This window comes from Pseudopipra pipra, chromosome 11 (genome assembly GCF_036250125.1).
Source record: "Pseudopipra pipra isolate bDixPip1 chromosome 11, bDixPip1.hap1, whole genome shotgun sequence".
Classification (NCBI taxonomy): Eukaryota; Metazoa; Chordata; class Aves; order Passeriformes; family Pipridae; genus Pseudopipra; species Pseudopipra pipra.
Window position 1 is genome coordinate 3,691,178 of NC_087559.1, and position 22,221 is coordinate 3,713,398.

Below are 22,221 nucleotides of genomic sequence, written 5' to 3' on the forward strand. Positions count from 1 at the left end.
TCACCAGAGAGCAGCTCTTCAGGGGAGAAACACAGAGCTGACAATTACACTGCTTCCTGCTGGGAATGAACTGTAGGACATCCCTGGCCATCAGGCTTTACAGGGAGACTTAAGAAATATCTTTAGCCTTTCTTCCCTGTGCTGATGAAGTTGGAAAGTGAGGCACAAGCAGTTTGACTGTAAGATTAGAAATCAGGCAGGCAAAACGATCCTGGTTTCATGTGCTGCCACTCCTTTATGTTGACTTGTGTATCACTCAGAAGGGGGGGGGAATGTGGGAGAAAATGAAACACTAATTATTATCAAATAAACAGAGCATTTAGAGATTCTGGCAGAGATGAGACTGTAAGCATTTATTCACTGTATTATTCTAGCCATGGTGTCACCCAGAACCACATCTCACATGACAAGCAGCAATTAAAGGAAAATGTGTCCAGGCTATGCCCCTGCCAAACTGAATCATGACCCTTCTTTTGGCAGCCTCATGCATGAATCCCTCCCCTTGGGGAACACCAGGCAGTGGCTGATTTGCCAACTGCCATGAGCCATACATTTTTTTGTGCATGGATGTCATGTTAGTGACATTACGCACTCGTTGAAAACAGACTTTATACCTCAGCACCAAGTGCCATTTTTAACAGTGCTTAGATATTCAGGGATGAACAGCAGCATCCAAGGAGAGAGGCACTGTCTCTTCACAGGGTGTTTGCTTTGTTCCAAGTCAAAACTCACAGCCATTTGATTTTAAAAGACACTCTGAAATACATACAGATAAAAGTGTATTAAATTACCTAGTTTGAATATAAACAGCTGTGGATATGGTAGCTGAGAGCACCTGGGGAGTTGTATACCACAGACATGGGATTTTCTGTACAATTTATTCAATTAAAGTGTGAAAAGTGTCTAAAAGAGTTATTTGAAGGGCTTTTGTTCTCCTGCACAATCTCTGCCTTCCACTCCTTTCTTTTGTACTGGTCCCAGAACACAGCTCGGGAAGGGAATAATGAAGGGAGAAATATCTAGGAAGGACATGCAGCTACACAGCAGAGCAAGCTTAGCAACATCACTCCCAGTATTTCTAGTTCATAGAGGAGATGTGAATAACTGTCCTGTATATTTAACATAAACCTACTCATTAGAATTCAACATGCTTATGTTTCCTCCACAGCAAACCTTTTCTTTATTTCAAACAAAGACATCTCACTAAGTAAAGGAATGGTGCAATGACTTACAGACCAAAGCACAATAAACAGAGTAAGAAACTTTATACAAAATAACATCTAGTCTATGCAAATGTGTATTTAATTCATCTAGATGTAGCTACAACTCAGCTTGTTCCAACAGCCTGATCAGCTTGGCAGTAGCATTCATGCAGTGCCAGAACTGGGATTTTGCTGCCTCAACATTCAAGTTTACTGGCATTTTAGGCACTGTGGAGTGTCAGGTCTGGCTTCCAGATGCTGCCTCGGAGGCTACAGGTCCTCCTAAGCCCTGCATCCTATCTGCTTGGTGCATGGGTGTTTTAAGGAATCTTAGATTCTTCTGGGTGTTTATATCTACATTTCCATTTCCAGTACTATGCTAAGAGAAACTTCATGTTTCTTGAGAACAGAAAGCATCTTTGTTAGTCCAAGTTTGCCAACATAGAATATGTATTCACGAATCACCCATAACTCCTTTCCTATCAAGTCTGCTGAAAAAAAGGAGAAGAACAAAACCTCTGGCAAAGCTGGAGCTGCTGCAGTAGCCCAGGGTGCCGTCAGAAAGCCCATCACACCAATACTGCTGTTAGGAGATAAATGACTTGTAAGAACTAAGATTTTGGGGATCCCACCCTCAGGTCAGGCTGGCTTCCCTTATTTACAGACCATCTCAGATGACTGCTCTGTTCTGCCTTTACAGAGCAGCACGTTCTGAAACCAGACCTGTTGTACAGTGTTCTTATAGTTGTCCTGTTTCTGTCCTTGCTGAAGACTAATTGTAGCACAGAATTACACAAGCACCATCATTAAACACCGATTCCGGGTTTGAAAAATGCAGTTGTAAAGTATTTAACACACAGGAGGAATCATAGTATATCCTCAGATTTCTAATTGGTCATTACAGTCATTAAAGTCTGATATAATTCCCTTAACATAATCCACCCCTTTTTAAATGAAATGTAGTTGGAGTTAATCAGGAAGAAAGATTCAGTAATTAGCTGGGATCATCCTGTGAATATGAAAACTCCTATTGGTGATTAACCTTAAAGTTTACTGAAACAAGTCCCAAGCCCGAATACTTCAGTACTCAAAAGTATCATTATTTGGAAAATTTTATCATCATTTGGTAAATTTTACCATTTTTCCAGAATAGCCTTTTGCCCAGCTAATACAGTGCCTAAGGCTGTGACTCGGTGTAGTTACAGCATGAGACATGAATTTTACCAGAATCCTAAAACCCAGAGGGAAAGTACAGAGTAGACACAAATGATAAATATCAGGAGGTAACACACAAGCCAGGTATTATAGTCATGAAACTCAGCCTCCTTCTAATTTCCAGAAAATAGGCAAATTGGAAAAAATGCAAGAACTTCAGACACGACTGCTTTGCCAGAATCACACTCCTCATTTGCATCAAAGTGCTTGGTGCTATTTATCTTTGCACAGCTGGAGAGGGAAAGAACTGGTTTGTACTCCCTAGCAGGCTTCCAGTGGTTCCAAGAGGCAGGAAAACCTGTGCTGTGCGTTCATCCTTCCAGGAAAGGTTTCCCATGCTCCCTTTTTTGCTTTGATGATGTGCATTTTCCACGTCTCAACACATGTTTTAGCACTGCTCACGGCCTGATCCCTTGACAAGGGAGCAGCACTGTGAGCCCTGGGATCATCAGCAGATCTGGGGAGAGGCACTGGGTTCTTTCAGGGCTCTGACGTGTGATGGAAGGGTGGAAATGGTTCTTCTTTTCCACAGAAGTTCTCTGCTGCAGCTGCTGGTGCTGCAGATCAGGGCTTTTCAGGATAAACTCAAAGTTGAACAGCTTTTCGGAGCCAACACGTAATTCAAAGACATTTAGTACAAGCAGTTGTTCAGTTTATCATATCTTGGAGTGCCAACATTTTTAATAAAATGAACAAACAAGCACCTCATGGCAAGCAGAGTGAAATTACTTTTTTTTTGTAATTAGACTTCAGACAATATTATATTCTGTAGTTAAGGGAAAGGAACTTTGCCTCAAATTTCAAAGTGGTGGATCTCAGTTTAATTCTGCTAATGGCAGTTAACACAGATGGCTAAAAAGAGTAATTATCTTCTTTAGCTTTCTGCCACCTGCCACAAATGAACTGTTTTCTTTAATTGCTCAGAATTACTCTTAATCACACAAAACAGCTACTTAAATCCTGGTCACATACTGCAACTCAAGAGCAAGACTTCAACCCCAAACATGTGACTTAAGAAATTACCACCCTCACCAAGAGCACAATGTCAGTGTGTGCTGTGACTGTTGGAAAGATTTAAAAGATTAATCCTTTCTCTTCCAGGTTGGAGTAAAGTTTGCAGGTTAATCATACAAGTCCTGTAGTCTGATCCAGGTAGTTACCAGAGCAACCAAAAGGCTACAGAAGGAAGAAAATCCACACAATTTCTTCCTACTGATACGATTTCTCCAACAAATGGTCAGTTTTAAAAGCCACACAATCAGTCTGATCTGAAAAATGACTTGCTGAAGAACTTAAAGATGTAACATTAACTATACCTGACTGATGAGTCAAAGCTTTTTAGATTCCTGGAGATATGTTAACAGATAAAATAATCCCATTTCCACTGGGGCATCGTTTTGAATAAAATCGATTGAGGCATTTAAAAATCCCAACATGACACCTTTTGGAAATTTCTGGCTGCATTATATTTTGTAACAGCAGTTCTTGCCTCCCACCATTCAGAAGTCGTGTTTGTTGGAAGAACAGTAATTCTTCCCTTCTTCTTTCTGCTGCTCTCGATGTCTGAAAACTAAAACCCACAAATTCAGACTTCACAGAAGAATTCAGAAGCCATCCCATTAGTTCTGCCTGCTGATCACCACATTAAATTGAAAAAGCACTAATGCAAATCCTGAGGTTTAGATAGATCTCTGTGCTTAGGGGAAAGGAAAAAGCACCAAAGTTAGTGTTCCATGAATTATGAAGTCGGTAACTCTCCATCATCATTTCACCCTAATTTGTTAGAGAAAGTTCCCAACAGAATTTATACACAAGGTGGTGCAAGGAAAATTAGGGTGGACACTGCTTAATAAGAACTTTATAAGTGAAATCCAACACCAAGCAGTTTCCCTCCCCAGTATAAAATGGTCTGAAGTAGAGCCGATCTGTGCTGTATTACACCTTTCCAAGAACACACACTGCTTTGAAAAATTATTCCATTATTTTGAAATTAGATAAGCTCATGAATACTGTAGGTTTAGCTGTTACACTTTGTAATTTAAGCGTCAGAGTGGCAGAGAGAAAGGAAATCATTTAGAAGCAGAGACCTGGAAAACAGCTTTGAGAAGCTTGTGTGTGTTCACCAGTGTAAGGACAAACAGAGCCCTAAACCATGAAATTAGCACTGACTGAGAAACTCCCCAGAAAAAGATCCCTGAACTTGATCTTTAAGGAAATTAATTAGCTATGACACTAATGTTGCACACCAGGGCTTTGCACTGTGCTCCAACTTGGTGAGAGTTTCTATTTCATAAATTCCTTTAACCAGCCTGATTAGCACTTCTAAGAGAGGCTCAGCTGTAAGAAAAGTCCGTGAGTAGGTGTGAGAAAGAAAAGGTCTGATGGCACCATTGCCCCTGTGTATTTACAACACAGCAGGGAAAGTTGGTCTATTAATAGTATTTACATTTGTTATTTGGTAAATAGCAAACTATTATTGGACAATTATAGTAAAGGTCAAGAGCCACTTTCTTTTTTTTTCCTTTCAGAATCATGCTTATTCTATGTTTAGCTCCAGTTAAAAAATGCTTTTTCATAAAGTAATATAGTGCAGCATCATTTGAATGTATCAGAGCTTATGACACAGGCTTAATTTAATGGTAAAAGATAAGAATTTTCTGTGTGGTGTTTGCTCAGGTGTCCTTAATAACATCCTGCTCCAGCTTTCACATGGCTTTGTTATAAAAATAATAATAATAATAAGGATTCATACAATGTAGCTTTTTTCATATAAATATTGTCCAAGTGACAATAGATGTTTATAATCAGCTCCAGCAGCAGCCAGCGAACACACTGCTGGTGTGTTGTTGCTGGGGGTGCACAGGGCTGCAGGAAATGAAAACAACTTCAGAAGGAGGAAAGATTAAATACAATCAATCCATCACGGCACAATAATAACGGGCTCGCAGGGTTTTAATGGACTAAACAGTGTAATGTGTTTGGTTTGGGAACCGCAGAGTTTAATCAAGTATTTTTAAATTTTTTAAACAGGAAATGGCCTTTTCTGCAAAGGATATACACATTTGCAGTGCATAAATCAGCTCCTGAGTCCCAGGATCCTGATCTCATGGTCTTTACATGCAATTAACTTTAACTCTCTTTCTGAGGGAGCGCCCGGTCATTCCGGCAGTGGAAGGTGATGTGATGAGTTGTTGCTGTTGTTTTTCCATCATTTTGTTCCATTCCTGCTCCTGCCTCTGTGCTGTTCTCCCAAAGCACTTTCAGGCTGTGCATTAGGCACGTACCCCATCCCAGGGTGACCTCAGGTAATGGGGTGCCCCCTGAGCAGCCCAGTGATGGCACGGACGTTCTCCACCCAGACCTGCGCCGTGTCCCTGGCAGACAGACCCCACCCCAAACACCACTTACAGCCTCACCTTTAAGCTCTAACCCTTTCCCAAAGTATGACTGTGTTTTGTTTAAGCCCAGCCTTCTCAGTCTGTGTCTGGTTTAAGGCCAGCCTGCACAGACTGTGTCCCACAGCCCTGCACGGGTATTCCCAGCCCGGCTGCTGGGAAAGGGATCAGGGAGGCTCCCATTTAGAGGGCTGGGCCCAGTATGGGGTTTATTTAACACTGTACAAATGTCAGGTTTATTTAACACTGCACAGGTTTCAGGCAGGACAGCATGTAGATATGACAGCTGTCTTTTAAATTATGCAGAAGAACAAGCTGAGGATAAATAACACTGAGCAGTGGCTTGTTAAATGCATCTATTGAATACAGCAATGGCTATTCCTTCAGAAAACCCGTGGCATCATTTTGCAATAAAATCAGGTAAAATTGAGGGTGCATGTGCTTTCTGACATGCTTGCTAGATATGATGATATAAACACATATTGCCAACGTAAAATATGCACACACGCTCACACACATATATCTCTCATCTGAGATCACCAATAACTTATCCTTCGCCAAAATGAGATGGAAAATTGACAAAACACGTATAGTTAATATACCCACTCACAGACTACTTTTGAGAAATCTAGTTCATGCATTATACATTAAGCAACTGCACATGCATTGACAGATATTATGATGATGGAGGTGCCCGTCTTGTCGAAATGTAGGGGACACATTAAAGCACCACTGAACGACACCAGAACTGGGAGCCTTGAAGGAAAGCTCAACCAGGAGCTGAAAGGAGTGCTGGGAATGCCATTCCCTCCAAAAAAAAAATCAGATGCCTCTGAATGTAACCTGAGTGCAAATCTCCCAGTTTACAAGTAGAGGATCCCCACAGACTATTGGCCCTGCTACCTCCTGCACAAGAAATATTTCCGATATTAAAGCTTGAGTTCAGGAAAGTCTCGTTATCCAAAGTTGGTTTTTTTCCCTTTATAATTAAAAACTAAATGTTACCGTGAGGAAGAAAATACGAATTCAGAGACAGCAAATGTTGGAAACATTTTCAAGTAAACACTAAAACTAAATGGAAAATGTTTGAAACAAATGTTCTTGTTTAAGTTATGGGAAAGGTCTTCTGAAGCATTAATTAAGGAAGACATGCTAGATACAGGGAAGTGCTCATGACTGTGCCTGTGATATTGTATGGACAAATACTGGAAAATACTAAAAAAGGCAAAGTTGTCTTCTGCTCCTTTAAAGTAGATTTTAAGTCGATCATGTTCTACTTTAACACTCTCAGGTGAAGGATTTGTGTGAAACTGCACGTGAACAAGACACTGCTCTGCTGAAGTGCTTGACAGAAATGCAAAATAAGCCAACAAATTACTGGAGAAAAACAATCTAGCTGGGAATACAGAATTGCTGTGATTCCAGGCTCTTGTTCCCTAATTATGTAAATACCAATGTAAATAGACAGCTTCGTGTAGACATTTTTCACAATAAAAATTATAACCTGTTTGAATAGATTTAATAAAAAGTATAGCAGGGAAACAGATACACATTAATATCCCCCCAAAATCTTGAGAATGTTGTGATTTTTAAACACAGGAAATGCATTAAATCTGCATCCATGGGTGGGAGCGTTTGACCTGATAAAACTGTTACTTTAGATTGCAACCTTCTTTGGCATCTTTTGTGTTTTTTCCATTGGAATTTGTTTGCTGTTCATGTGCTTCTTTAGTCCTGTCTTGTGTGGTATCATGCCACCATGACCAAAGTGACAGACTTTTGTCTCTGCTGGATTAATCAGTGTGTTCTTTGATCCATAACATATGCTCCTGGTAGACATTTAGCGTCAACATATTCAAGATTTGTGGTCTGGCAGCTCGGTGCCTGATGTTAACCCAGCTGATAGACACTTTAGAGTATTTAATTTTATCTTTTTTTCTTTAATGGAGCCTGCCTTTCATCCATAATAGAGCTTAAACAACAGAGAATATGTGGTGTTAAATATTTGGGTTGATAGCTTTGCTTGGAGATAATTTTTTTCTTTTTTTTGGGGGGGGAGGAGGGAGCAGTGAGAGGCTGCCCAGACAAATACCAGCTCTCCACAGGCACAGCTTGTACGTTTTGATGCACATTTTAGGCACAGGGTTTGTGTGTTCATGGTCAGGGAAGAGGACATGAGCTCCACAGCACCAGTTCTGATGTCCCAGGTGTCTGTCCAGGACCTTGCTGTGCTGTTCCAGTGACATGGCCAGGCACCACCGTGGATAGAAAACCAGGGGCAATTAGTTCAGTTGCCAAAAACTGGGCTGCTGTGACTTAATCTTGAGAGGACTTTCTGGTGAGAACCCAAACTCTGTCTGCTGGGATGAAGCTTTGTTTCCTCAGGATGCTTTTTACAAACTGTAAAAAGTTACATCAGAGGAAACTGGCAAAGGGCAGGGAAAAGAAAAGAAAAAATAGGGGGTAACCCAAGATATTTTTTCCTTTAGTGTATCAGTTAAATAAAGGACATCAATTAATGAGATTCAAAGTGTTTAATTATTTTTCATTGAGAAGTATAGCATGTGATTTATGGCTCAGCTACTCCTTTACTGACCATGCTGCTGTAAAGGGGTACATAATATATGGCTTTCTACTATGTCATGCACGGCTAGAAATGGCAAGTATAAAATGGGATTAACTGCCCTAAAAATAGTCTGGGCTTAAAATTACTTATACAAGGCTGATGTCAAAACTCCCTTTGAGTTCAGAGGATGCTGAATTACCTCCTCATCCCCACCTTCTACTGCACACAGGCACATCCCTGTCCATGGCAGATCTGTACTGGGCCCCAAAATAGAATGTGTAATACAGAGCAGAGAGGATTTTTATTATATTTTTTAAAGCATTGCCCTGCCATGAAGAATTAAACAGAAAATGAATGGGGAAACCAAATGTCAGCTGCTCCCTTAGACTTCAAGGTTCAGGAAACTGCTTAGTGGGAGTAGGAAGAGACTGGCAGGCTGAAATGTAAGAGAATAATTGCATTATAAGAAGATTATGGAAGATTATTTTTCTTGTGGGCCCCAGATTTCTACAAAAACAATCCTGAATTGCGTCCTGCGTGGCAGAATGAATTCCCTCAGTCCTCCCAAAGACAGGGGTTTATTAACTGCCTATTCCTCTGGTGTGCCAAATTAAAAATGGGCTCATATTGCTAAAGGTTCCATGCATCTTCCCCTCCTTTGACAACGTGGAGCTTAATGTGATTAACAGTGTGGCAGCTCGTAGGAAGGAGAAAAATAATTGTTTTTTTTTCAATATACAGCCCCCCTAATAATTCAGAAATCAATATGGATCCCCGGAGAGTTCCCCCAGCAGAGGTTTGGGGAGCAGGGTGGCCTTGCCTTCATTTCCCTGTCAATGTTCTGCTCCCACAGCCCTGCATGGCCTGGCTTTTTGTTCTGATGTTTAACTATAACCACTGGGACTGGAATCACAGCTCCTCGTGGCCCAGGATGAATATTAATAAGACACTGGGCCATGGAGTTCCTCACTGATTTTGACAGTTTAAAGGATCAGTTAGTTAATTAGAAGATGACATGGCACATCGCATCCCTTGGCTCCATCCTGCCTTCTGTCTCCTCTTTTCACTTTCATTTTTGACATGTTAGATTACATCATTACTTGTAGTTTCACTTGTTAGCCACACCATGAAATGAGACTATTTTAGGCTGTAATTATTGTGATTTCTCTCCTCCGCTAAGAACATGAAACTCAAAGAAAACAGACAGCAACTTGAATTTCAAAGACTTAAGGATACATGCCTGGTGGTTTATAACATTCTAACTACAGCCAATAAACAGAAAAAAAATTTAAGTAGGACAGAAAATTGTGTTGATTGTCATACTGGCAACCAATCTAGTATCTTAAGTAGGCACCCCCATCGTCTGGGCTTTATCTGTGAGTTAATTAATGTTCTCATAGGTGTATTTCTCAGAAATCTTGAGTCTCTTCCCCTCCAGCCATGAACTGATTGTGCCTCTAGACATTTACATGCAATCCAGTACATTCATTCATTGCACTATCCAAAACAAAATCTGAGTTTTCTAACATCACCATAGTCACAACAGACAAAAATAATTTGGATAGAAAGCACAGCACTGCAACAGCCCCCTTGTTTGGGGGAACCACAGAGGAGAACAAGGATAGACAGGGAATAAGAAATGCCAATGAAATCTTTTTTCTCATCTACAACTGATATCCCAAAATAGACAACCCACGACTCAAAACATAAAAATTTAAAATAAGCTGCAAACACCATAAATCATACAAACCTTCAAGTTCTGCGTCCCAGTGCCATGCTGCAGTCAGCCATCAGGACAAAAATTCTGGACACGTAGTATAACTTTGGAAGAACAAAACCCACTTATTTTGTGTATTACCAGAAAATCTCATTAATTAATAATTGTCTTGTAAGTTACATTCTGCCTGTAAAATTCTTATGAAGCACATCGGTCCATTCCTGCAGAGAAATGCAGAAAAACACAAGTCTGCAGGAAAACTGGAATGCAGTTCCTGGACAGGGAAAAAACCTACAACTCTGGGACTTCACTAGAAGTGACAAAATTAGTGGGTGAATGTGCCTTCAGATAGGAATAATCCTTTCTGGGTTATTATTGGTGTTCATCACAGTGTCTGATTGCCTGTGCACTTTGACATTTCTTTTATCAAGTGTATTTGTGTATTCATTTCAATGCTACTTGATCAATACTGGTTATTAGAATGTGTATTTTGAGGGAAGAAATTGCAGAGGAATTACAGCTACATGATAACTCGATGCACTCAGCCAATGCAATAACCTGTGTAGCTAATTTACTTTTTTCATTAAGGTAAACATGTCACCTCCCATTGATTCACAGGGATTCCCAAAAATACAGTGCTAATAACAGGTGGCAATCACTTCCATTGCCATTGAGGATAAAGCTGGGAAATGTGACCTGGAAAAGGAACAAAGCTGGGAGTTGTGTGCCCTCCAACAGCTGCTAACAGTTGGATTTGAGGATCTTAGAGGTCTTTTCCAAGCTGTGATCCTGTGACTTTACTCATTGAACTAGAATTTGTGTTAAAGATGAGCTAAGTAAGGCATGAAAAGTGTCCTTCTTAAGGGGGATTAATGCCTTAGAATGTCTTTTATCCAATCAATGTTATTGCAAAAGGATTGATTTTATAATGAAACGAGATGAACCAGCATCGCTGCAATTCCAGAGGCTGCTGAGATTGTATTGTAAAGAGCATAAATGGAAACCAAATATGATTCCATATTGTCAGTGTATGTCACATACTAAACAACAGAAACCTGGACACCAGAGCACTGGTGGGACCTGAGCCACCTCCTGTATCCTCCTGGAGTTTCAAAATTACATCATGGGAGAGCACAGGCGAATTCACAGCACAGGCACAGCCTGGCTCTGGGATTGCAAACCACTCAGAGTCCCCATGTCCCCCTGTTTCTCCTCTCCTACCCCTCACACCTGATGTACTTTTTACATTTTGCTGCAGCAGAGACAACAGCAGCTGCACGTTCCCAGCAGGGTCCTGCGGTCACTGCTGTCCCCTCTGTGTGCCCACTGTGGAATTAATCACACAGACCAGCTCTGGAGCTAATGCCAGTCTCCTTCAGTGGAAATACATCTTTCCCAGCTTCAAAGGCAGAAATGAACACTTACATTTCCTTTGTTCCTAAAAGGCTCGAGTCCCATTTCATTCAAGGTCTGCTCATCTCCTGGGTCTTTCCTGCATAGGAGCTCTAGCTGAGAATTAGCAATCAGATCCCTCACTGTCCACCTGAACCTAGAAAGGAAGACAAAGGCAAACATATAAGCAACTCCTTTCATTTTGACTGCCATTTGCCATTAATACTTAATATTCCCACTTACCCTATTCATCAGATGGTTAATATAAAACCTAATGAACCATAGATGGCATTCCTGTTTTGCTCTGTTTCCAGTCAAGTGTGGAGTAGTAAAAACTGAGAAATGAAAGTTTAATACCTTTTCAAATAGAAAGGGCTTAGAATTCTTAATATGAATACAGTAGCTAAAATACAGAAGTGAGTGAAGAGTGTGATCCTTAGCAGGTCTTGGCAGTTTCTGGCCATAGATTATTAAGCATTATTCAGCTGACCCTAAGGGGAGTTCATCTGGACACATTAAGGTCAGAGACTAGAAGCATTTGGACACAGTCAAATGGATTTTACACCTTTGTATCTCTCTGACATTACTGTTTTGCTTCAGCAAACTGCCTAATATCAGATATATCCTACTGGGCACCTTTCTAAATCACTTCAATTTTCTTTGTCCCTGGGCTACAGTTATATGATCAGGAGCCAAAGCTATCACAGACTATGATATACTATTTTACTCGCTCGTTTGTGTTAGAATGAACTTTATTAGCTTTTTGGCACATGTCTATCAGTTTTAAAGATTAAGTATTATGTCAATAGTTTTTATGCAGCATTCAAGTACACCTAGTCATTTTGCTGCTCTGAGATTATTAGAAGTGTATTATCACTTTTACAGAAAACATTCTAATTTTGAAATGAACCATCACTCAGAGCAGCCTTTGCTTACCAATACTGTCCCTCTAAATTGATATTTAAGAGCAAAATCAAAATGGGGATTGATGCTCTGTAAGTAATTTTAGATTTGAGAGCATGTGAGCCTCATAAAGACAAGTGTATAACTAAGATTTAACTCCAGAGTCCCGTGCTTTCATTATCCACTTTCTTCCTTTAAATGTTCTTAGTTTGCTATTGTATATTCTTGTAGCTGCTAACAATTACCACAGCACTTTTACCATGTAGAAACTGATTATTTGTGCAAACTGAAATTTGTCATTCTTCTTAAATAGAAGCTGTCCAGTCAAATAACCTGTAAAATTTACAGACATGAGCCTGGCTGTTCCAGCATCAAAACCAGGAAGTCAAAGATGCTTTTTTTGTGAGGCAGCTGAGGTTTCAGCTGAGGTTTCAGCTGCCTTGGAAGGAGCTTTTAGAGCACAAATCCAGCCTATAATCAATTTTCTCATTTCCTTGCTAGTCTTCCGTACTTTTGGTTTTGTGGTTTGCAGTGGCTGCCTGCATTGTGTCACAAACAGGAAAATGGATGAGGACAGCCAGGGATTTGAGCTAAAGGGCTAAAGAGTGTGATGTGGCCCCAGGTCCCTCGGTTGGGCATTGCTGGGCTTGGTGTGTCGCAGCTGGCAGATGGGGCTTTGGAGGTGGTGATGCTCAGGTGAAAGAGCACTCCCTTCTTGATTAGTTCATTCTCTGGCCTCAGCAGCTAAAACCCTCTTTCCCCCACTTCCATCACAGTGTCATCGCTGTAAAACCCAGCGTGTGCATCCTCAGGTTCAGGGATCACCTTTTGTCTTCATCTTTGACCAGGACCTCTTGGCACTGCTGTAATCAACACCCAGAGGGGCAGCCCACGGGAGGAGGAGTTTCGTGGTCCACAGGTCAGCTCTCAGCATCCTGATTCTCCCCATCAGAAGGTCTCAGTGGCATATTAAACAGTTATTTACCCTATTCTGACCTCATCGTTCTGCTTCATGAAAGACTGAATTAACACAATAGCTTTCTCCTGTCTGCTGGCCTTGCAGTGGTGGTGCTCTGATGCTCCTGAAATATCACTGTCTTTCTCAAGTGGCATAAATTAAAGAGACACCAGACTCCTTAAAGAGCTTCGAGGACAGAACAGTTCCTTCGGCAGTTTAACAATAAGTATCATTTCATTTAAGTCACTTCTGAGGATTGGAACTCTTTCAGAGATGCTAAGTGGAGCAAATAAGGATCTCAAGACTTAGACATTAACTGATGGGAATAAAGCCAAAGTTTTACATTTGCTTTCACATCCTCCCTTGTGGTATGTTTTAGTTTAAATATTTTGGCTCAGTCTTGAAGCTTCCAATGCATAGGCAGATTGCTATGCCCACATGCAAAAAAAAAAAACCACCAGAACTGAGATCTTTTTGCTGTTATATTTAGAGTATGTATTTAATTATTGTGCCTGCACAATGCTATAGAAAATCCTGGTTTGGTTTCACATATTAAACAAAGGACTTTTCAGAAGGGTATTTTTAAATTAGATCCACACTAATTACATGTGTTATTAAGAACCCGATGCTTCAGAGCTATCAGTGGGTTGTATTATTGAACATTTGCAAACAAACACAGGGAAACAGAACTCACTGTGAACACATTCCCAACAGAGGCACTCGAGCTTTAGTAGAGGCAACCCAATGGCTATAATTAAAAAGCATCTTCACACACTTTGAAAAATCCCAGATATTTAACTTTAAAATACAGTTGTGTAACACAGTTTTCTTTTGCACCACTCTATGTAACCATATTCTGTACAGTTCCCTGACTTCTGTTTATTTTACACACCAATGCAAGAATTATTTATAAAGTCACAGCTGTTCTCCTTCCTAGCTTTTGTTTCTCACAAGTCTTAAATATTTGTAAAAACAAGAAAAGTAATTAAAGTATTGATACATTAAGCAAACATTTCCCATTTCGCGCTGCTTAAATAGGGATCATTTGTTTGAACAGAACCTGCTAAGGATATGTACAAAAATATGATGTCAAATAGTGACTACGTACTAGGAAAGCCAGCTTGCATTTAAAGAAACAAAACAAACAATGCCAAGCCATCAGGGGTATCACAGGAGCCTGTCCAGCACCAGGAACTCCCAGCACCGAGGGGTTGGTGTTTGGCCAGGTCTGTGCAGGAGCTGTGAGCCATCTGCTCCTCACACAAAGGACACGAGTTTATTCTTGCTGGTGGGAACTGCTGTCCGAGAGCCAACCCTTGGCAGCGTCAGCCCCCAGCCTTGAAAAGCTGGCAGCGAGTGCTTTTTAGCCTTTGAGTTCCCTAATAATGATCCCCTGCAGGGTGCAGGTCCCTCATGAGTGCTTTATTCCCCTCTTTATTCTGGTTCACCATCCCGTGCAGACGGGCAGGACACTTGAAGTGCGTCGGTCTCCCGTGGATTCCCCCCCTTACCTGCCAGCACCTGGCAGGCTTAATCATGGAATAAATCAAACATTTAAACCTCAAAATTCATATTAGGTTTGTAGTTGCAAGCTGAGAGATTGTAAATTGCAACTAAGACAGATGGAAAAAGCAAAACCAGCCTGTGGTCTGTGGCAGGATTCTTTCCTCACTGTCACCCATCCTCTGTCCAGGACCTCCAGCTTCCCAGGGGTGAGAGCAGCACCCTCCCGGTTGTGGTGGCCCGTGCAGTCTGGCTGCTTCCCAGCTTTGGAATTAGCTTTTGGACACAAAAGCAAATGTCTGATTGTCTAGCCAGGTATCTCGGTAAAAGGGATTTTGCAGACTTGGTCACATGCAGCCAGTGGGGGAGCGAGTAATCTAGATAAATGCTAATGAAAGCTCTTGCTGGCACCTTGTGTATTCAAAGGCTATTTCCCATTGTTCCCAGTCAGCTGGCTCGCTGACTTCCCATTCAGCCTGGATTGCTCAGATTCTGCTGGGACCACTCTGACATTCACATTACACGTGATATAAGCCATCCACTCCCGTACATTTTGTTAAGCTCATTATCTGTGGCACACGGGCGAGACCACACATGACACGTTGTTAACGCCGATGACAGATCCCGTAACGAGCTGCCTTATCTGGACGCACCAAAGGAAGCCAGTTAACCTGCACCAGGTACAGCAGGCACTGAGGAGGGTTCCTGTAGGGCACCAGGCTTGTCTTAATATATGTGTTATAGAACAAGTGTAGTCTCACAGTTAGCATCCACCCCATCCCGGGCAGCTCCCGTGGCTCTTCCTGCCTGTCTGGGTCCAGCAGTGAGCAGCACTGAGAACATCTCTTTGTTCTTGATATCAGTCCTTCAACCTCACAAAAAGCAATTAGAGAACAGAGCTGGCCTCATCAGACCTTCTGGCATCACCCACTGAACTCATTTATCACGGAAGAAGCCTCGTAGGAATTAAAACTGAAAACTTGCACCAAGTTTGTGCTGAGAACATGCAAACTGCAGCAGCTTAGAGGCTGACCAAATTTAGCAGATTTCACAGGGACAACGCAAAGCATCCCAGTGCCAAACTTCAAATTCTTGTTTCATATTATGTTGATACTAAAACCCTCTCAAAGAAAACATATCCAGAATTTCTTAACATGGGCAAACAACATTTTTTTTTTCCCTGTAATCTTACTCTTGGAAATGACTGAAACACTTGGCCTCAAACATACCATTAAAGGCAAAAATCAGCACTGGACAATGCCCAGAACACGAGTTTGCAGCCCAAATGTTTAAAGTTTGGCAAAATACTGTGAAAACTGGTCTCTGTTAACCTGAGGCAGTGCTACCATTTTTGCCTGTGAGATGAATAGGGAAATAAGAATTAGGTTTCAATAATGGAAACCATCTCCAGTGAGATGAGCACTGGCCTGGCTGCCAGAGCAGTTTATTCACCAGAGCAACAGTTCCACAAAACCACCAGCCCCACTGAGCCAGGCTTTGCTGCTGAGCACCACGCTGGGGCTGTGTCAGCTGAAGAATCCGAAACATCACATTTATGGGACCCTCCACATGTACATCAAAACAAGCCTTCTGCTGGGCTTGCTCTCCTGGCCTGATTTAGGGATTATCTCTTGGAATCGGATGAAACATTATCTCATGCAGTCTATCATGTTGCTATAGGGAAATAACAAATAGGTGCGTTTCCGATGAAAATGGAAATTAAATATCCTGCATGTTTCTGGTTTCTTTCTAAGCAGACCCAGCTGCGTGCTCTTCCTAAAAAAAAAAATTCCTGACTGACCTCAGCCACCTGAGTAGAACAATGACATTTAAATAGCATCTAGTATTCAAGAAGAAACTTAATTGCATTTAAAAAAAAAAAAAAATCATGGACAACATCTTTGGAAGTTTTACCTTAAGTTGCTTAATTAAATTACATAACCAAAAAATTATCTAATCAAAGCCATAAACTTTTTTACAATTTCCATAGAGTCTTTTTTTTAATTTAATTCAGTTATCATTGTCATCTTTTTTCTGCTCTTAGGGAACACTAGTTCCCTCATACAAAAACTTTTCCAGTTGTTCAAGATCCACAGTCACTGGCTGTCAACCAACTTTGGAAAAGCCGTAGTATGTGACTGGCATATCTAACCAGGGATAGCCTGAATCATTCCTCAGCCTAGAGAGCAGGGCTAAGGTCCAGACTACCTCTGCCTTGCTCTAAACTTGCAAGTTCTGCCACCATCACAGCAGTGGAGACACATCGGGGACACACCACGGTCACAGCACAGGGATGGAGTCCCTGCCTGCTTTCATTTCAGGAGTTTGGCAGGGATTTCAATCATGGATGGAGTTGGAAGGGACCTCTGGAGATTACTGCAGTAACTTTACATTTTAATGCACACTGTGGGTCAGTACAAAAGTAGTAAGAGCTGAGTATCCTACAAGATACCTACAGCAAGCACCTGTGTACAGAGTTGGGACAGAAAAGATGATTCTTGCACAACAATTTCCATTGTGATCCACAGAAACTCACTAAGCAAATGCTCAGAAACCAGTTGGGAAACCATAGCACAAGATCCAGACTCTGCCTGGGTTGGAATGGCACCTTTGGTCTCATTCCTGACTATTCTGTCATTTTCTTTATAGCAGAATGAATGGAAATAAGGTTATAAAATTGCACACCCTCTGAATGCCTAAACAACTGGGAAAATTATGGTCAATCCACACTCATAACGCAGGGCAGTGTTTCCCACAGACTGGAAAATATCCATAAAGCCTGTGACTTAGGAGTACTTTTCTAGCTCATTGGGCAGTTCACTGATGTTTTATCCTTTACATCTAAGGCACAGGTTTAATGTGGATCTAAGCACTCAAATGCTGAGCGGCCATAAATGCCATGCTTATTTTATTGTATGTATTTTTATAATCTCATAAAGTTTATATTTTTAATATAGCAAAGAATATGTGAACCTGTCATTTACACTGTTCAAATACACAATGACAGTCAGGAGCATAGATGGCCATTTTTCACTTGGAAATACATATTAATCTAAAGCTAATCTATATTAATACAAAGCATTCTTTTTTGTTATTTGTTTGTTTTTTTCCTAAATCCACATATATTCTCCTATATCTTCTTTGCTTTATAGCCAGGTCCTAAGGCTGTATATAGGCTTTCAGGGACAGAGATGCCTTTCTCTTTTGTGTTTGTTAAATGCCCAGTTCAATCAGCTCCTGCTGTAAAACCGAGGCTCACAGACAGCACCACAATCCGAGAGGGAAATAAATTCCACTGAGCATTTTCAACTTTGCCACGGCTGAGTTTTGTGCCATGGCATTCATCTCGTTGTTCCTTCCATTTCAACTGCAGTTCTACCCTGCTTAAATATGGTGAGAATTATCCTGGGGGACTGTAGCAAGACGTAGCCGTGTTTATTTGTAATTGCTACAAAATGGTTTACAAAATTGTTAGTGTCCTTTATTACGCCTGCTACTGAAGCACTTGCCTGTTAATTAGAGAAATTTCAGCTGTCATAGCTGGCAATTATGGCTCCTGTATCACTGTCTGTTATGAATAGTCAATGAGGGCTGATTAATATGCATGAGTGGCACTATATAGCGTGTGCCTGGGCGCGGAGTGCGGCAGAGGGAGGGAGCAGGGGATGCAGGAGCTGCCGGGGAAGGAGGAGAGAGCAAAGCAGGAGAGCTCTGCAGCCCCCGGAGCGACACCCCCGAGCCGTGCTGGGGTCCGGCCGCCTCACCTGGGGGTCCCGAGGATACCTGATGTGTGCCGGCTGACAGACACCGCCCGGGGCCAGCGGGAGGAGTGTTTCTGCCACTTTTAATTTAAACATGGGATGCAGTTTGTGCACTCTGCAGAAGCAGGAAGAGCAGTACAAGTTGCTGTATGAAGTTTGTCAGGTAAAGAGCTACATTTCGTTTCTCTTTTAGGCTTGTGAGCGCTGTTGTTGGCAGGGAAGCTGGAATACCAAAAACTGCTGGTGAAAGTGGAAATGAGAGGGGGTTTGCCTTATTTGATGTGTGTGTGATAATGATTATTTTTTAGGATGTACCTTCCCATTTACACTTGCAGAGCATCAAATATTTAAACGAAGCTGTTATACATCAAACTTTTTACAAAACTTTCATCACAAAACAAGACTCTTGCTCATTTCTCCAGTGTATATTAGGTAAAATTTCTTGACAAGGATCGTGCTGTGGTCACACACTGTTTACACAAGTTAGGAAAGATGCACAGGGAATGTTTTGTACCTGTTTATAAGTACCTGCAGCCACTTGTTTCCGTGCAGTGCATTCACTAATGCTTAGTCTGGTCTGTAAGTGCTTGTTCCTGTCAGTTTAAGTCTAGTTGTTGTGGGTTTTGCACCTTGGTGTGTAAAATTACGAGTTAACAGACACTTAAATTTGACAGCTGGTTAAAACTACTGCCCTACAGACCCTTACACACCAAATTAGTCATATTAAGCTTCTGAGAAGTTTTCTATAAATGTAATAACACATCAACCTCTATCACAAAGCTGTTGTTTCTGCTTTTCCTTCTGCCTGCCTCTGAAATGTCTTACTCTGGCACATCTCAAGTATGATTTGGACTGAGAAAGTGGGATGGAACCATGCAAAGCCATGGCCAGGTGTTTCAGGATGTATTCCTGCAGAATATGAATCTTTGGAAATAGGCTTGTATACTCCTAGTTAACACTGAAAAGCTGAAGTGGGTTGTCTGTACAAGAGCTCTGGATGAACAGAAACTACCCAGGTCCTTTGAGCTGTACTTCTACCCCCTTGCAATTCCTGAGGTGGTTTAGAGTAAGTGACAATTGCTGGGTGACATTCCCAGGGATGCCGTGTCCCACGCTGCCGGCAGAGGGAATTGCTCAGCAATCCCGTGTCCTGCTGCCTTCCCACCTGCAGCTGATCCCAGATACTGATGGCACTGACAACAAAGTGAATAAAAGATGTGGTCTGTATGTTATGCTGGTAGGGAAGTGATTAAATTTTAACCACATAGTTCTGATCTAATTCTCGCTCGCTCGCCCAGGGGACGCTGACGCCTGGTGGAATAAAAAAAACTTGTGGGAGCAAATAGAAAGACATGTTGACTGTCATTTCTATTTATACCAGCACACTTCCACTAAGCTGCTGTGCATGTGATAGTGGGAAGAATTTTAGAGGAACGTAATCAGATTTCTTGGCCCCTGTTCTGTGCTGAGCACTGGTCCCAGATGCTGCAGCAGCACACCTGGGGCCAGGGGTGGTTTGTGTGAATCCTCCACTCAGATCAAGCAGTGGTTGTGTTAATAATTCCTTATCCCCCAAAGTCACCAAGTTTTGGTGCAGTCTGGGTTTGAGGACTACCAGTGAGTCACATTCAGAAGTGCAACAATCAGGACAAAGTGAGACAGCAACAGATTCTGAACGTTGTGATTGTTTAGGAAACTTGCCCAATTTTTGTTGTGAAAGAAAGGTGACAGAGAACCTTTGCAACTTACTGACATCTCCCGACAGATGCAGGACAGCATTCTTTAAATGCATGTCCTTAAATCAATCCTAGGAACAGTCCCCCTGATATCTGAGATGTCTGAGCTATCCGGTGCTGGCTGCAGGTGCAGATCCCTGGCAGGAGTTTGGACTTAGGAGCGCTGGGCACTGTGCAGGTTGATTTCTGATTGACTTCAAGGATGGAAGTCCTCAGGGAACCACTGTTGGAATACCCTTAGTTCCTACAGAAGTGAAAGGTGCATGTAATCCTGTAAAACTGGGATTTCCAACATAGTAAAACTTGAATTATTTAAGACTATAATCCCTGATTATTCTAAAATATAAATAACTGTGCAAAATTATTTTAACAGGACTACTTTGATTTCCCTGTTTCACAAGATAGGAGGGAGGGAATTCTATAGCTTATGGAGCACATCCAGATAATTATATGTCACTGTAACTATAAATATATGTCCTCATGTAACCTACATATCGGAGCAATCACTTAAAATTTAACAGTGAGGGAGATGAAGGATCATTGTCATTTAAAATTACAGAATATAGAACTTTTAAAATATGCCAACAGTAGAAAATGCCTCTTACAGTGCCTCCTTTTATTTTTTGTCATCCATGTAACCCTAATATCATGTGATAAGATGACATTGCCATTTAAGAAGTCTAAGTTAGACAAAATTTGCATAACTTGGTTTTAGGGAATATTGAGCATTATTACAAATAAATCCCCTTAGACTTTTTGTTTAAAAGTTCTTGACTCCAAGATATAGGAATTCAGAAAACACTTGAAAGAATTAATAATAGTACATAATTTCACTTTCTCTATTATTCCAAGAGCTTTAGTGTGGCTGGGAAATTAATGCTTCAAAAAAATTACAATTCCAGAAGGTCCAGTAGGGCTGGCTCTGTAAGTCCTCCTAACAGTGAGCACAAAGAGGATCAAATATACCAGGGCTCAGGCTTTATCCTTTCCTCATCCATAGATAATTTAAAGAGATCCTCTTCATTAAGGGCTTTGGCACATTGCCTACAATTTCTTTTTGGGCTGCTGTGAGCTTAATGATGCAGAACAATGGTCTTCCCTCTTGTTGAGCACTTACCTTATTGTACCTTTAATCACATAATAAAAACCAAATTAAGACACCTCGTCATTAAAGGCTGTTGTAGCTGTGCATATCAATGCTTTGTGGTACAAATACAAAGGGGACTGTGGCAGCTTGGAATCCTGATGCAGAACACAGTGTGCTCCTGGCACACTCGGGATGTGTATCCTGTCTTAGGTGTATCCCAGGTTTACTTCCTGGCTGCATGCAGCGTAGGAAATGCAGTAATTATATGCTACTGGATTTTGGGTTTCGGGTTAAATGGAAATCTTCTTCAGAACATTTTAAAGATTGTGAAAACAGAGGGAGAAGGGGAAAGGAAAAAAATTGGGAGGATGTTTCACACCAGTTTTCCAACGTGCTTTTCTCAATGTCATCAGCTTCTACACAAACAATAACAGAAATAAGGGCTTTTCCCTTTGTAGGAAAATTCCAAGGGGACCCAAAAGTAACTTCCATTAGAGGAAACTTACTTGCAGAAATAAGAAGATTGAGTCATCTGAGATAAAGTTCTTGTGTTTGTAAAATAAACTAAAAAAAATTTTTAAGCTCTCAATTTAAGTAACTTTCTCAGTACCTATTTCGCATTAAGCACATGCTACACATACTTTGGGAGGAAAGCACACAGCAAAATAATTTCCTAAATGAACACAGTATTTTATAGAATTATCACAGAATGGTTTGGGTTGGAAGGGACCTTAAAGATCATCTCGTTCCAACCCTCTGCTATGGTCAGGGACACCTTCCCCTAGA

At 41.2% G+C, this 22,221-nt stretch overlaps 1 protein-coding gene across 2 annotated transcripts in view; it reads left to right on the forward strand.

Moving 5' to 3' along the window:
* Positions 1-22,221, forward strand: part of PDZRN3 (PDZ domain containing ring finger 3) — a 135,450-nt gene that overhangs the window by 86,340 nt on the left and 26,889 nt on the right. The window contains exon 1 of one of the 2 annotated variants that reach the window (XM_064667165.1): positions 18,488-18,775. The exons of the other annotated variant lie outside the window; for it this stretch is intronic. Within the exon in view, the coding sequence (XP_064523235.1) occupies positions 18,707-18,775 (69 nt within the window). The 5' untranslated portion in view covers positions 18,488-18,706. Of the gene's footprint in view, positions 1-18,487; positions 18,776-22,221 lie in introns of those variants that run through there. 2 annotated transcript variants of the gene reach the window in all.